The sequence below is a fragment of the Condylura cristata genome, unplaced genomic scaffold, assembly GCF_000260355.1.
Source record: "Condylura cristata isolate star-nosed mole 26May11 unplaced genomic scaffold, ConCri1.0 scaffold00016, whole genome shotgun sequence".
NCBI classification, from domain to species: domain Eukaryota; kingdom Metazoa; phylum Chordata; class Mammalia; order Eulipotyphla; family Talpidae; genus Condylura; species Condylura cristata.
Window position 1 is genome coordinate 9500404 of NW_004567117.1, and position 15714 is coordinate 9516117.

The 15714-nt window shown below is 39.0% G+C and overlaps 1 protein-coding gene across 1 annotated transcript in view; it reads right to left on the bottom strand.

Moving 5' to 3' along the window:
• The window catches only part of SMCHD1 (structural maintenance of chromosomes flexible hinge domain containing 1), a 123967-nt gene extending 114406 nt beyond the window's left edge, over positions 1-9561 (bottom strand). Inside the window, exons 1-3 of the mRNA XM_004683766.2 lie at positions 9231-9561; positions 1290-1365; positions 570-731 (exon numbers count right to left, since the gene is read on the bottom strand). Coding sequence (XP_004683823.1) covers positions 570-731; positions 1290-1365; positions 9231-9407 — 415 coding nt within the window. The 5' untranslated portion in view covers positions 9408-9561. The remainder of the gene's footprint in view (positions 1-569; positions 732-1289; positions 1366-9230) is intronic.
• Between the last annotated feature and the right edge of the window lie 6153 nt (positions 9562-15714).

Consider the following 15714-nt stretch of genomic DNA (forward strand, 5'->3'; position numbering starts at 1 on the left):
AAAAAAAAAAAAACACTCTTTAATAATAAAGTTTATAACGAACATCTAAATAGTATTTATCACTTGGGTGAGAAGCAGAAGAAAAACTGTCAAGTAATTTGTAAAATTCACTAGCAAGTGATCAAAAGGTAGGATAAAAACTGGCAAGAAGTAAAGGTGAAAGAAATGACTAAGAAATGAAGACCAGAACTCAAACCATTTATACAGTTAAATTACACAAATTTGCAATATAAAATATTTTCGCAATTAGACAAAATCTATAGTAGACCAACAACAGTAAATCAGAAAAAGGAAAGCATGCAAGCTATGGAAATATATGTAGGTAAAAGATTTCAGATGAAAAGGAATGAATTCTAACACCAGGTTAATTAGTTTTAAAGGAAAAACATCTATACTGTGAAGATGACTTCATTAGAAAAATAAATTTGATGAAGAGGTTAAGGTTAGGAAGCTACAATGACTGGTGATAATCTAAGAAAATGAGAGAATTTTAAAAAAAGAGTGGGGCATATGGTCAGATGAAAAGGAGATTAACAGTTCATCAAAATTATTATAAAGGAAATACTTACGCAAAGGGTTCTGTCCTTCACTTGCATAATATTCATACATGCCACTTTTAACCAGTGTGTCATAGTGAGGTAGGAAGTCAATTCGTTCTTTTGTCGCTGTTAGTAGTAACTGGTTTACTGACTGTAGCAGGTATAAAGTGACTCCATCTTTAACAGTTTCATCTGTAATCAACAGATAATATCTTAACTGATAAGACGAGCAGCAGCAATGCAATAAATTTGTAATTCTAAATATGCAAATTACACCTAACCCCCCCCCAAACAATTTATCTATATATTCAGTTGTGTTAAGAATGTAATTATAATAGGCCCAAATACTTCTGCTCATCTTAAACACTCAATTCTTAAGTTAAATTGAGAACTATAACATAAGAGTGGCATCAAAATAAATGAAGAATAGTTAAAATCAAAATAAATGAAGAATAGTTAAAATCAAAAGGAATCAATCAGGCATGAAAAACTGGCATATCCTGGAATCTGACTGGGTAAGTAAAAAATAAAGTTAATGGGAGAATCCAAGTTGATTAAGAGCATTAGCTTCTTGAGGGACCACATGGAAGATCTGTGGCCGGATGCTGGGCAAGCCATTACTATCAACTATTCCTCTAAAACAAAATCATCAGTAGTTTTAGATGCTTATCTTTAGCGCTATAAAAAAAATTGCCTTATGATAAATGAAAATATGTTAAATGTAAAAGCATGAATTTGTCATTGGCTTACCAAAATTATCACAAGTAATTTCTTTCCTACTTGTTGTTGTAATAACAAATTTCTCTTCAGGTGAAATGCCAAGTGTCTATCCAAAATAAAAGGAAAAAAAAACACAATTATAAAATGAACTAAATGCACTGTAAGTTCACAAGAACACAAAATACAGAGAGTATATTATAACTGTGTAATGACTGCTACATTTTCTAAGAACTATAAGTCCGGAGACTTTTTAACTCTGCCTTTTCATAATTAAGCAAAATCTATTCATAAATTACCTATTTGCTTAACAAGATTCCCCCTACCTGCTATTACATGCACATATGAACAGAGAGATCAAATGGGATATTTTCAAAAGGTTTTAACATAGCAGGGACCTTCCAGATAAAGACATGTTATTTCATGTCTAAATAAAAATATTTATTTGAAGCAATGAAAATTTTTGTTTATACAGATTAAATATTTATACATGTAAGATCAAAAGTACTATAAGAAAAGGGGGGGAGGGCTCATGGTGGCAGAGGGGTTAAAATCAAGATATTGTCAGTCACTGCGACATGAGTTGGATCCTGAGCCAGGGAGCTAACCCACATGCATGCACAGCAGAACTCCTGTCTTGCCCACTGCTCCCCTCAGCAGTGTATTTCAGTAGATTTGCCTGTTTTGTTCCGCACTCTCTCTCTAGTGAAACCTCTCACCCCCAACCCCCGCCTATACCCCAGGCCTTCTATACATAAATAAAAATAAATCTTAAAAAAAAGATGTTATAGGGGCCCTCCTTCGTGGCACAAGTTAAAAGCACAACACTATGAAGCTGTCACAGCCACTGCAGCACAGGTTTGATCCCCAGCCAGGGAGGTGACCCACATGGCACGTCAGACCTCTCCTGAACTGCTACTACTCCCTTCAGCAGTGTATTTTAGTACATCTGCCTGTTCTGCTCCCCACTCTATCTCTGGTGAATGCTCTCAGCTCCTGCACTCTGGTCTGTACCCCAGTTCTGTATGCATAAATAAATAAATCTTTAGAAAAAAACAACAAAACAGGCTTAAAAAAAAGATGTTAATACTCCACAACACCAGATATAATGTAATATAAAGTTCCACCATCATCTATGAAGTATTCTCACCTTACTCTCTAAAGAAGTTGAGCCTAAATCTCAATTACAAGTTTTTAGAAATAATTTCAAGTTTACAGGATATAATAAAGTGAAAAAAGTTAATATTACACCATAACATAATACAGACAAACAGAGAAGACAGAATATTAAGGAAAAATGCTCTTGATTCTTCAACAGATTAAAGTCAGAACAAAAAACACAACAGCGACTAGGAAAGGGGGCTCTACTCAAATACTCTAAACATTTTCCATTATTATTCATATTAAGGTAACAGTGGTTTACAAGACTAATTAATTTGGGGATACAGATTCACATCTCTTCAGATATGTTACAACATGATGCCCATCACCAGAACACCCATAATTAATCCTCTACCTTAAACCCACTGGATCCCCTCCCTGCTCCTCTCTCCCTTTCATAGCTTCGATTCCTTGTTTGGTCTAGTTTTTATGTTCCTTTGTTTTGTTGCTCTCTATTCTCCATGAGTGAAATCATCCAGTGCTTGTCTTTCTCCTTCTGACTTAATTTCACTTCTCATAACCTCTTCCAGTTCAATCCATGTTGTTGAAAATGGCCAAGATTTTACCTTTAAAAGTTGAGTAGTATTCCACTACAGATATATACCACATCTTCTTAATCCACTCATGTCATTAAGCACTTATATTGATTTCTTAACTTGGCTATTGTAAATAGTTCTGCAATGAACACAGAAGTACATATATATCCTCAAATTAGTGCTTTTGCATCCTTAAGAGCATAATCTGGAGGATTGCTGGGTTTTAAGGCAGAGCTATTTTTAACATTTTGAGAAACCTCCATACTTTCTTCCCTAGAGGCTAGACAGTCTGTCTACATTCCCACCAAGAGTGTGCAAGAGCTCCTTTTTCTCCAGACGCTCACTAACAGTCATTTCTTGTTTGTTATTGTTGTTTTTTTGATGTGGACCATTCTTACATGAGTGAGGTGACAGTTCATTGTGGCTTTGATTTGAAGTGTTGTAAAATTTTTTTCTTCTTTTATCTAACAAAATCCTTTGTTCTTTCAGCGTTAAAAATTTTTTATTGAGGTAATGTTGGCTTACATTGTTGTGTATTTTGGGAGTACAGCATCCTCCTTCAGATATGTACCCACCACCAAAGCACCCACAGTTTATCATCATAGTCCTCTGTACTCCCTCCTCACTTTATTATAAATTTAAAAGGAGAATCAGTAAAAATCAAGGTCAATATGAGGATCCTGGGGTATCTTAATCAAATTAATTATAAAAGACACTTAAAAATCTGAACATGAACTATCAGAAAACTGAAACATTAATCGATACTGTGATAAGAAATATGTATGCTGAAATATATAAGAGCAACACAAACTAAGACCTGCAAGGCGCTACAAGGACAAACACAACTAGTGGTACACTTGGTAACTGCTGAATCTGGATGATATATACATAAATTACTATAGCTTTGTTTGAAACACCCTATAAACAAAAAAAACTAGCTAAGGCGTAGAAATAGCCTAAGTGCCCAAAAACAGATGACTAGATCAAAATGAGACGGTATATATACATAATGGAATATTACTCAGCAATCTAAAGAGATAAACTCATGCCATTTGCAGCAACATGGATGGAGCTGGAAGGGATTGATTATACTCAATGAAACAAAATGGGAGGAACACGCACAAAAGACTATGGTGAGGTTCATGGGTGTCTTCGTGGTGGCAATTTTATGAGAGGAGAGTAAATCTTTAAAAAATAATTTAAAAAAACAACTTAAATATAATAAACCAGTGGAAGTGAGCAGCAAACTCTCTAACAGGCCCACACATATACACATGGAGAGCTTCGCAAATACAAGGAAGTGATATTACAAATTGGTAGGGAAAAAAAACCTATTCAATGAATGATACTGAAACAACTAGCTAATTGCACAACTAGCTAATGCCCCATAATTTATGATTTTTCAATCACATAAATTATGAATAAAATAAAATCCCAATCTCAATATACACAAAAATAAATTCCAAGTGAATTAAAACAGTTGTGCATGAATCCAAAATTTTAGAGGATAACATAAAATTTTGATAAAATAGGAAAAAGGCTTCAGAAAAGATCTAAAAAGTATAAGCCATAAAGGAAAAAAACTAGTTAAATAGAGAAATTTTTAAGTGTATCATTACTATTAAAATGGCAAAAATCTTAAGTCCTTACAATATAGGCCTCCTTATAAGAAAATAGGACCTTACACACTGCGAAGGCTGAAAATCAGCATAATCATAATGAAAAGCAATTTGGTGTACTTAAATAAAACTAAAGATATTTTTATATATTCTATATCATTCCACTTTAGAAAATTAAGCTATAGATACAAACTGACCAGGAATAAGATTCCACTTGTTTAGCAGAAAATTGTCTTTATAGATCTTTATCAGTTTTTTATGCAACCATACAGAATGGCTGTTCACTATGACTTTGTTTCTACAATGTCCCAATTGTCAGATTACACATCTTATATAACATAACTTGCTTTTATAGTTAAGGAAAAAACATGGGTCAAATTGAAGATGTATGTACACAAGAAAAGTATTTATATGTAATTTTTCCATATAAACTTTCCATAATTCTCTTACTATTCAAGCAAATATGTAAGTAATCTTTTTGTTTCCTTTGCTTCATCGATAATTCTGCATAAAATTATTTCTTGATTTCAAACTTTTCTAAGTACTTTACAACTCGAATAACTTGACAAATATAAATTCAATGTTTTTATATTACTCATTATGTCTCCATTCAAAATGTTACAACCGTCTGGATCATGCTTAGGGAAATAAGCCAGAAAGAAAAAAAAATACCGAACGGCACTCATCACAGGAGTGTAAAGGACCAGGGGGAAAAATAACAATAATAATGAACAACTGGCCCTCCCTGGTGACGCAGTGGGTCAAAGCACTGCACAAAGAAGCTTAAGACACTTCGCATGGGTTTGATCCCAGCCTGCCCCAGGAGATCCACAATGTGCGGCAGACCTCCCTGACCCGCCCGCTGCTCCCCTCAGCAGTGTACTTCGTTGATCTGCCTGTTGTGCTCCCCACTCTGTCCCTGGTGAATCCTCTCACCCTCCGCATCTCTGGCCTGTACCCCAGTTCTGTATGAATAAATAAATCTTTTTAAAAATAATAATAATGAACAACTATATACCAGAGACATTTTACCGGGTAGAGTGGGGAATAGGGTCGAAAATGGTGGGGGGAAGGAAGTGATGGGAAGCCCATAGTCTTTCATGTATTTGTAGTAATCTGCTCTTCCATACAGATACTCTTTCTCAATATGAAATGATTACATTCTACTTTGGCAAATCTTTTTCATTTTTATAGGAGCATTTTAATGCTACCTTTTGGGGGGATTAACTGTAAAACCATATGATCCACCTTTAATGGGTAATAATACAAAGTACCTGCCCTCCATATCTATTTAGGTCAGCTTCAAATGACCCACTAGCCAACTTCTGTCAATTCAGTTTCAAGAAATATTTATGAAAAGCTGTAACACACTTGAATCCATAAAATCCTAGGCTATTTTAAATTTCATTCATGGATTAAGTCAGTCAGAAACTATATATGTATTTGCATTGCTCTAGAACTCTAGAACTGGCCCTTAATGATTTGTGCTTCTGCATTATATACAATGAATTCTGTCCTTGAGTTACCTACAAACTATAAATCTCCACACCAGCCTTGAATGAGAAATCTCTACAAAAATTTGGGTGATTACTAATTAAAGCAACTTTCAGTATTTTAAATAACATACACTCTATTGTGCAACAAGTAACCCTTCCTAACTGTATGAATGTTGTTATCATTCAGAATTTGTGAAGAATTTAAGAAGAAATGTTTCTCAATTCAAAGGCTTGGTTCCCTAGCACTTGGCATGTTTTTATTGTGGATTCTGTATCAATTACTTTTCCTTCTTTGATTTGATTTTTAGAGAACTCAATGGTAATTTCACTCTTTAGCATCAGTGTAAGATACTGATTCTCCTTAGGATACAGTTCAGTTCTGTTTTGTCCTACATCATCTTATTTTTCTTTCCATCTTTTGGAATTAACATATTGTATCCTGTGAACTTTTTTTTTTTAAGAAAGGAGACTGATTCATTTAACTAAACAACTATAAACCAAATCTTAAGTAAGGCTTCTGCTCTCAGGAAGCATATAAAGGAAACATAAAGTATTTTAAAATGTGTAAAAAGTAACACAGTAGAGTAACAAAATATGTGTGCCACACAAAGAAAAAAAGCAGGCCTTTTTTCCCCCTAAAATTGGGGATGGGAAGAGGGTCTGTCTGGGCATATTTAAGAACTAGCCAAATGAGTCATTTTCTAATCTTAATTCTGCAAGGCTACAAAGGTTCAGGTAGTTAACAGCTACTTATCACAGGTTTAAGGGTTTCTTCCAAATTTACCTTTTCCTCTTCCTCTTTATTGCTCACCTTACCTTTTCCACAGGGTGCGTTTCCCCCAAATAACAGTTTAGGATTCATTAATACCTTCTGGCATTATAAATACATTGCACTAAGTCTTAACAAAGTACTTCAATTTAGTGCACTATTTTGCCCCCTCTCCTAACAAAGAGGGGCAACAATTAAGGCTTTGGTAACTAGGACAGGTACTATGTGGTTTGTTTGTTTGAAACCAAAACTTTCAAATCAAACAGACCTGGATTCTAATCAAAATTTCCCTCCTTATTGGACTATATAAGCATAGATTTAATTCAGTTCTTCATGGATATAAGAAGTTATGGTTATAGATTAGGCAGCAAAATCTAATGCTATTAAAAGTAGATTCTAAAAAAGTAGAATTCTAAAAAAAGTAGATTCTAAAAAATTAGTTCCTCCCTCTCACTTTGAGTCAAACTTAACCTTCATTTGCTCTTGCAGGAAAGTGTGGAAAGCAGGAAGAAAAAAATTAGCCAAAGGAAATATCCTTGGTTTTGATAAAATACTAAAGGAATAAAATAAAGATACCTGTCCCCTATAGCAGAGAACTTCATTTTTTGACAGAATGAATATGCATTCTGGATTGGAATCAGATTTGACTATAACCTGTTTGATGTAAATAACCATCTCCAAGAGTTTCTGCTTCTGTAAAATTAGAAGCCAGTAATACTTCCCCTATCTAACAGAACTGCTGAGAATTGGTACAGGGGAAAATTTATTTCTAGAGGGAGAATGAATTAACAATCTAAAAGCAATTTCAAATATGTATCACAGGCTTTAAAAATGCTCCTGACTTTTGGTAATGGAGTCTCATGTCTAAGTTTCTAAACTAAAATAAATAAGACACGAAAGACTCTGAATTCAAAGATGTTTATCATGGCATTACTTAAAATTACAAAAATTGAAAGTAGTAAAAATGCTGACAAAAAGGTTATGTAGTGTAGTACCAAATCATTTCTAACTTTGATTATGAAGACTTACATTAAAATAGAAAAATAGCAGCAATGTTAAGTGAAACAACAGAATATAAAATAACTATTACAGCTATTTTTAAAAAGGGAAGAAGTTACAAAGAAATAATCTCAAATCCTAACAGTGGCTATACGTTTTAGTGAGTAAAAGTTTGTTTTCCCCCTCTGGTTCCTTATTTTCTTTAATGTGTTGATCATCTCACAAGTAATGTCAAAAAATTTTTTGTAGGACGATTTGAATACAAATTTTAAAATGAGTTTTCATTCTATCACTGTTCGGGCACATGGGAATCTGCTTATCTAGGCACAGGATTAACTGTGCAGTTTATAAATTTTGGTCTTCAAACATTCTAACTTGGCCATTCATTGTGTGCCAGACAGTTCTGGAGAGTGGGAATACAGATGTGGCCAAATGAAAATCTTTGTTCTCAAGTCGTTTTTATTCTATGGAACTTGGCTTCAATTATCTCTGCAATTATAGTTCTATCGCTGGACCAGTAATAAATCCTGCGCCTACTAACGTTAAAACAGCTTCACACAAAGTTCTTTTTCTTTTGTAGCATACGTGCTTTTGTAACTTAAAAAAAAAAAATACCAAAACAAAAACCCTCAACCGGTTGATGCAGAGCATGACAATACACCTTTAAAGTTCTGTCCACATCATCACCATTTCACATCCACGAAGCAGTTTAAAGCTGGTTTTCCTACTTAGACATTAATTTCGAAAACAAACTAATATAGTAGATCTGTCTCTTCTTCGGCGTTTCCCGGCCACCCTTGGACTCTACCGTGGTCATCCGTCCCGTCAGTTCAGGAACTCCCAAGGATTAAGGTTCAGAAAACCAGAAGGGCAGCTTCACCTGCGAAGCTGGTGTTTGCACTACGGAAGGACCCCACCAGGCTGGGCCTCGAAACCCTTCTTGACAGGATGACCGGGGAAATTACTGCATCATTTCAAGAACCTGAGAGAAATCGACTCCAGGAATTTCAAAACTTCTAACCATCGCCACAGTCTTAACAGAGTCATCAGGTATAACTCTGCTCTCCTCTTGGAAAAGAAAAAATAAGTTTCACCTGAAGGCACAAAAGTGGCTTTCTTTATTGAAAGATGAGCCTGGAGTACAAGGTCGCCAAGACCCAACAGACCCGAAGTATCGAAACCGGGCAGCCAGGTGGCCCCTCAGTCAAGGAGCCTCGCCTCTGAACTCCGAGGCCTGGGCGGGGAACGGGAGCATGGCGGGCACCGGGGAGAAGCCAAGGCCGCAGGACAAGGGCCGGGTGACAGGTTTATTGCGCTCAGGGAGCCACTTGGGTTTCTCGTTACCCTCCAACCCAAACTCTTAGCGCGCATCCCTCTTTCCACCCTCCCCGTACCTGACACACTGAGGCGCGGAATGCCGCGTAGTTCGAGCGCTCCTCGACCAGCAGCGGCCGGTCCCCGAGCTCCGACTCCTCCTCGCGCCGGTCAAACAAGTACACGGTCCTGCAGCCGTCGCCTCCGCCGCCCTCTTCCTTCGCAGTGGAGAGCCCGCCGCCGTCCGTCGCTGCCATATTGGGGGAAAAGGAGAATAAACAGCTCCGGCAGCGGCGCTGCGCTCTGGGTCGAGGTGCAGGCTCCGTACGGCGCCTTCAGCTCCAGCCCCTGGGGCGGCGCGAGGCCTCAACCCCAGCGCGCTGCAGCTCCTCCTTCCGCGGCGGCGGCCGCACAGCGAAGGCGCGAGGATCACCCGGGAACCGATTCAAACGAGCTCCTGCCCGTGCACCACGTCACTTCCGCGGCCCGCCGGTCCCGAGGAGGGGGGGGAAGCGCGCGGCGCACTCTCCGTAGGGCCCGGACCGGGACCCGAGCCCGCCGCCACCTACGCGAGGCTCGCCGCGCGAGCTGCCACCAGGGCCGCCGCCCGACACCGTGTGGCGCCGGAGGAAGAGGGGCCGCCCACCGCGCCGAGGGGGCGGGACGATTTCGGCGGTCGCGCGGATGGGCGGAGCCTCAACTCCCGGGTCCCGCCCCTTTCGACCTCCCTGCGTAGGAGGGAAGTGCGGTGTGTTCCTTTCCCCCGCGCCTGCGCCCTGAAGGGAGACGCGGTAGCGGTGGCGATAGTCAGTCCCCCGGCCTGCTGCTCTATCACAAGGCTGTGTTCTCCCGACGGGGAGGATCCTCCTGATAACCCTCCCTCCATGACGCCGACCGAACCCTTGCAGCCTCGAGCTCCCGGCGCGGCGCGGGTAGCCTAGAGGCCACCGCTAAGTCCTTTGCAGCCGGGTCGCTGGAACGCTAAGGAGTGGTGGGAGGGGAGAGGAGGGTCAGGCCCACGGGCTTCGCGGGTGGGACTTTCGCTGCAGCGAGCACGTGGGTCACCATGCGGAGAAAACAGACTCCAGGAGACTCAGTGCCCCTCTTTTCTGTCCCATTTCTTGTTTTTTTGTTTGTTTTGCATAGGCCACCCATATAACAGATATTGGGGTGCTTGCTAGCATGCACTGCATTCGATTCGCACCACTCAGATGCCACCTCCTAGCCACAGTTTTCATGTTACTGAATATTGTGAACTCAAGCACCTACACCAAACCGTTACTAAAAATCAATTAGACAGGTTTGCAAAATGTTTAAGATATAGTATACTTAAGTAAAACCCTTTGTTACTTGGGTTAAATCTTCCAGTCATGGCCTGGCGTTCCCTAAGTCAACAACTAATAATACACATCATTGTTGGAGGACTTAGTTCAGTCACTTACGCTCCTATCTAATGAGTATTTTGTACTAAGCCCAGGGTAGTAGATTGGAAGATTTTTCACTTCTCCAAAAGTTTAGTAATTGGTATATTTTCTGGTTTATTTCCTAGATTTGCTTGTACATATAAAGATGTTCTAAAATCTTAAGGGGGTTGTGATAGTCTACATATAAAACATTAAAGGCAGAACACATTTGCAACAAAAGCGTATGTGTTTGGGTCACGTAAATAGTTCGACTAGTTGGAAGTGAAGGAAGATAAAACTGGAAAGAGGCAAGCTAAGGTCAAATACCATTTAAGTTCTGTCGAGAGGTGGGGAAAAGTGAGACCAAAGAAGCCTTCAGTTCCTATAGTGCTTCTTTGATTTTTCATATTTACCTTTCAAATTATTGTGAACCATTTATTGTGTTCCATTATGTAATGGCGTTCGATTTTAAATCTCAGGAAAAATACAACACACTTTTTCTAATTCTGCTTGGGAATGCATAAAATGAATTGCCTTTCTATTTCATCAAATTAGGGCTAGTGTCTCTAGTCCAGCATCAGGGCAATTTCTCATTTTCCTGCAATGCCAAATTATACAAATAACTCAGTACAAACACTTTTCTTGTTTCAGGATAATCTCTAGTAAGAGAAACACAACATTTTGCCAGAGAAGTATACTACAATATTATAGCAATTATTGGGGGGGACATGGAATTGTGTCTTCTTGTTGAGAGGTGAACTCTGCATCAGTGTCGTATGTGGCAGTAGGGCAGTCTGTAACAATCCTAGAATCATTTACCGTTAATTTATGTGGCAGAGAAAAACTCATACCTTCTCCATAAAGAAAGACCACAAGGACCCTCCCTGGTGGTACTGGAGGTTAAAGTGCAGCATAGGGAAGCTGACCTAGCCTCTTCCGTGAGAGGTGCAAAATTCGGTCCCGCCCCTGAGGAGATCCGTGAGGCACAGCCGACCTCTCCTGTCTGGCCTTCTGCTCCCCTCAGCAATGTACCTCATTAATCTGCCAGCTCTGCTCCCAATTCTGACTCTGGCGAACCCTCTCACTGGCCTGCACCTCTGGCCAGTTCTGTATAATAAATAAATCTTTTTTTTTTTCCAGAATGTTGACTTTGTTTGTAAATATTTTTCCTACGTGTCTTAGTTCAAGAATAGATATACTGAATTGCCATGTAAAAAGAACATTTCTCATTGTGGGTTATAGTCAGAAGGTTGAGAAACATTCTGACATTTCATCTCTCATCTGTTTCTGAACCATACTTTTTAGTCAATAAGGATTTTGTGTCCTATTTTGGCTAGTGTAGACTCTGAATAGATGGTCTCTGGTTTATTCTGATTATTTGCTTTCATCACCAACTACTTAGGAGTCAGAGATGCCCCCAAAGCACCCAGTGCTCCTGGCACGGCCATCAACTGTGATAAAGAGGCAAAAGTAATAAATTTAGAGCTCAATTCATCAGATGGCTGCTTAAAAATCTCTGCAATCCTTGCCAATCTCTTTCAGTCCCATTTATTCAATAATGTTTGTTGAATGCCTATTTAATTCTGACTATGACACTAGGTGTCTGAAATTCAAGAAGTTTGCAGGCTGGTGATGGAGATACAGATAATTTTTTTTTAAGTTAATCAGTTGTTTTATTTTTTTGCTATTTTTTTAAATAATATAATTGTTTATTTTTACATCATTTTGTACTTTTTTTTTCATCTCAAGTGTAATCCCCATGGGTTTCCCATCACCTAGTCACCCGTGTGCCATCACCATAGTACCATGCACTTCCCTCCCCCCTGTCAGTTCTATATAATAAATAAATCTTAAAAAAAAAAAGACCATGACTATGTTCTTTACATAATTTTATTCACAAATAAATAAGTTTGAAATAACCTAGTCCTACAATTAGTTCTCGTGAATTGACTCTCAATCTTTATGTTCACTAGACATTTTATCATTAGAGTGTGAATATTTGTGCCACTGTATCTTTTGTCATGTGATAACCTACACCAAAACTTCATGGCCTTTTGATAAATCCCCATGTCCTTGCCAGTGGGATGTGGCCTCCATGACCAGAGATACCATAAAGCCCGAATGGGGAAAATGTCTTCTTAGTTCCTGCTGATGAGATTAAATTCCCCCCAAATAATAATAATACGTAGAAAATAAAGGGCAAAGAAGGTGAGATTTTAAATACTCCTATTGTCTCAAAAAAATTGTTTTAAGTATATAACTTTCTGGGAAGGTAAGAATGATTTTAATAATGAATGTTCAGACATTGCCAGTTAAAAAAATTTGACTTTCTTTAATATAGTTTATGAAATTGAACCCCAAACTAATAGACTGGTGGGAAACATCTTATTTCCAGTTTTAAGAAGTTCCAAACTCTGGGTGGTAGGAAGAGAAAATCATCCATACAAGGTAACATATCTGGTGACTTCCTATTGCTTTTCTGCCATTTGGGTCATGGGAATCACTCTGCTCCCACCTTCCTAGTCAGGTGTGTACTGTACAGCTATGAGGGAATCTTTTTTCTTTTTTTAAGATTTATTTATTTATGCATACAGAACTGGGGTCTACAGGCCAGAGATGTGGAGGGTGAGAGGATTCACCAGGGACAGAGTGGGGAGCAGAACAGGCAGATCCATGAAGTACACTGCTGAGGGGAGCAGCCGGGTGGGTCAGGAGAGGTCTGCTCCACCACGCCGATCACCTCCCGGTTTGCAGAGAGCAAACTCATGGGGAAGTGGCTTCTTAGTGCTGTGTTTTAACCTGCTGAGCCACCAGGGAGGGCCAGGGGAATCTCTCTCTCTCTTTTTTTTTTTAAAGATTTATTTATTTATTCATACAGAACTGGGGTACAGGCCAGAGATGCGGAGGGTGATAGCATTCACCAGAGATAGAACAGGGAGCAGAACAGGCAGATCTACGAAGTACACTACTGAGGGGAGCAGCGGGCGGGTCAGGAGAGGTCTGCATGGCCATGTGGGTCACCTCTGGTGCAGGGATGGAACTCATGCTGAAGTGGCTTTAGCTTCTTAGTGCTGTGCTTTAACCCACTGCACCACCAGGGAGGGCCCCGAATCTCTTTTTTAATGTGGAAAAAGTCTTATTTTTCATCAAGGCACTCGATTAATGCTTATAGATCCCTTCCTCATCTTTATCCCAAAACTTACATTTTTAGAAGGAAAAAAAATTCCTATGGGGAAGCATTTTTTTCTATTTTGCACCCTGCTTCAGTAATCAATTGCTATATAACAAACTACCTCAAAACCTAGTGACTTAAAATAATAAACATTTTCTTTATTTGCTCATATTCTCCAATTTAGGTAAGAGTTGGTGGAACTGGATCTTCCCTGCTCCACATAGTACCTGAGTCACTTACAAGATACCTCACTCATCCTGTCTCGCGGGCTGCTCTCCTCAGCAGTATACTTCACAGGTCTGCCTGTTCTGCTCCCCTATACATTCTTCTGTAACTATTTTTTTGGCTCACCACATTTGTAGGTTCAAATAATGATGACGTATGTAACAGTAGTTCATTTTTTCCTGCTTTATAATATATCTTGATATGATTATCACAATTTTTCTATTTTAATTATTGTTAGTATTTTGGCTTCTTGTTTTTACTTCTTAAAAATCGGACTTCTATGAATCTTTGTGCATTGTAACCTGTATGATATTCAGCTGATGTCACAGAATTGCTTGACTTGTGGAAAATCCATACATCTGGCATCAGAAGGAAACGGATATGTTTCATAGGATATTTGTCAAATGTCATCAAGTGAGTGTATTTACAAAGTTCCTAGATATGCCAAATTATTTTCTAGGAGTATATAAAAGTTATTTGTATTGTAATACCTTATCATCTCTTAAAAGTGTTTTTAACTTTGTAATATTTGTGAACTCAATAGATGTATAACAGTATCTTGGTGTGACTGAAATTTGCATTTCACTCATTATAAATAAGATTAAGCACCTTTCCATATTTTTCCTAATTGTGTTTGTACTTCTGTGAAATGCCTGTTCATGTTCAGTTCCTATTTTCCTATGGGTTTATTTGACCCTTTCTATTTACTTTTAGGAGTTTTCTATGTATATAGTGGGTACTAAATTTTGGTTGGTTTTATTTCTTATTAACATCTTTGCCCAGTTTGTGACATATTTTTCCTTCCTTTATGAGTTTCTAATGGTGAGTTATACTTGATTTTAATTTAATTGGGTTTTACAATAATTTCTATTATGATTTGTTCTTTTTTGGTCTCTTTTTAAGAATTCCTTTGCTAACAAGATACTTAAATTTTATTCTAAAGTTTAGATCTTCCCATTTTTAAAATTTAGGACTTTAGTTTGTATGGAGCAAATTTTTTTTTAAAGATTTATTTATTTATTCATACAGAACTGGGGGTACAGGCCAGAGATGCGGAGGGTGAGAGGATTCACCAGAGACAGAGCGGGAAGCAGAACAGGCTGATCTATGAAGTACACTGCTGAGGGGAGCAGTGGGCGGGTCAGGAGAGGTCTGCCACACCATGTGGTCACCTCCGGGGCAGGATCGAACTCATGAGGAAGTGGCTTTAGTTTCTCAGTGCAGTGCTTTAATCCGCTGCGCCACCAAAAAAAAACCTGGAGCAAATTTTTAAAAAATATTTATTTATTTGTGCACACAGAACTGGGGTACCGGCCAGAGGTGCAGGGGCAGTGAGAGTAGACATCAGAGTCAGATTGGGGAGCAGAACAGGCAGATCAGACCAAGAACACTGCTGAGGGGAACAGAGGGCCGGTCTGGAGAGTTCTGCCACCCATGTGGATCACCTCCGGGCTGGGGTGGATGGAACTCATGCCGAAGTGGCTTTAGCTTCTTAGCGCTGTGCTTTAACCCTCTGCGCCGCCAAGTAGGGCCCTGTATGGAGCTAGTATTGAAAGGGGGACCAATTTATTTTTTAAGATTTATTCATTTATTCATACAAAAGTGGGGTACAGGCCAGAGATGTATGGGTGAGAGGATTTACCAGAGACAGAGTGGGAGCAGAACAGGCAGGCTGATGAAGTACACTGCGGAGAGGAGCAGAGGTGAGACAGGAGAGGTCTGCTACATACACCATGTGGGTCACCTCCGGGGTTTGGGCGGGGG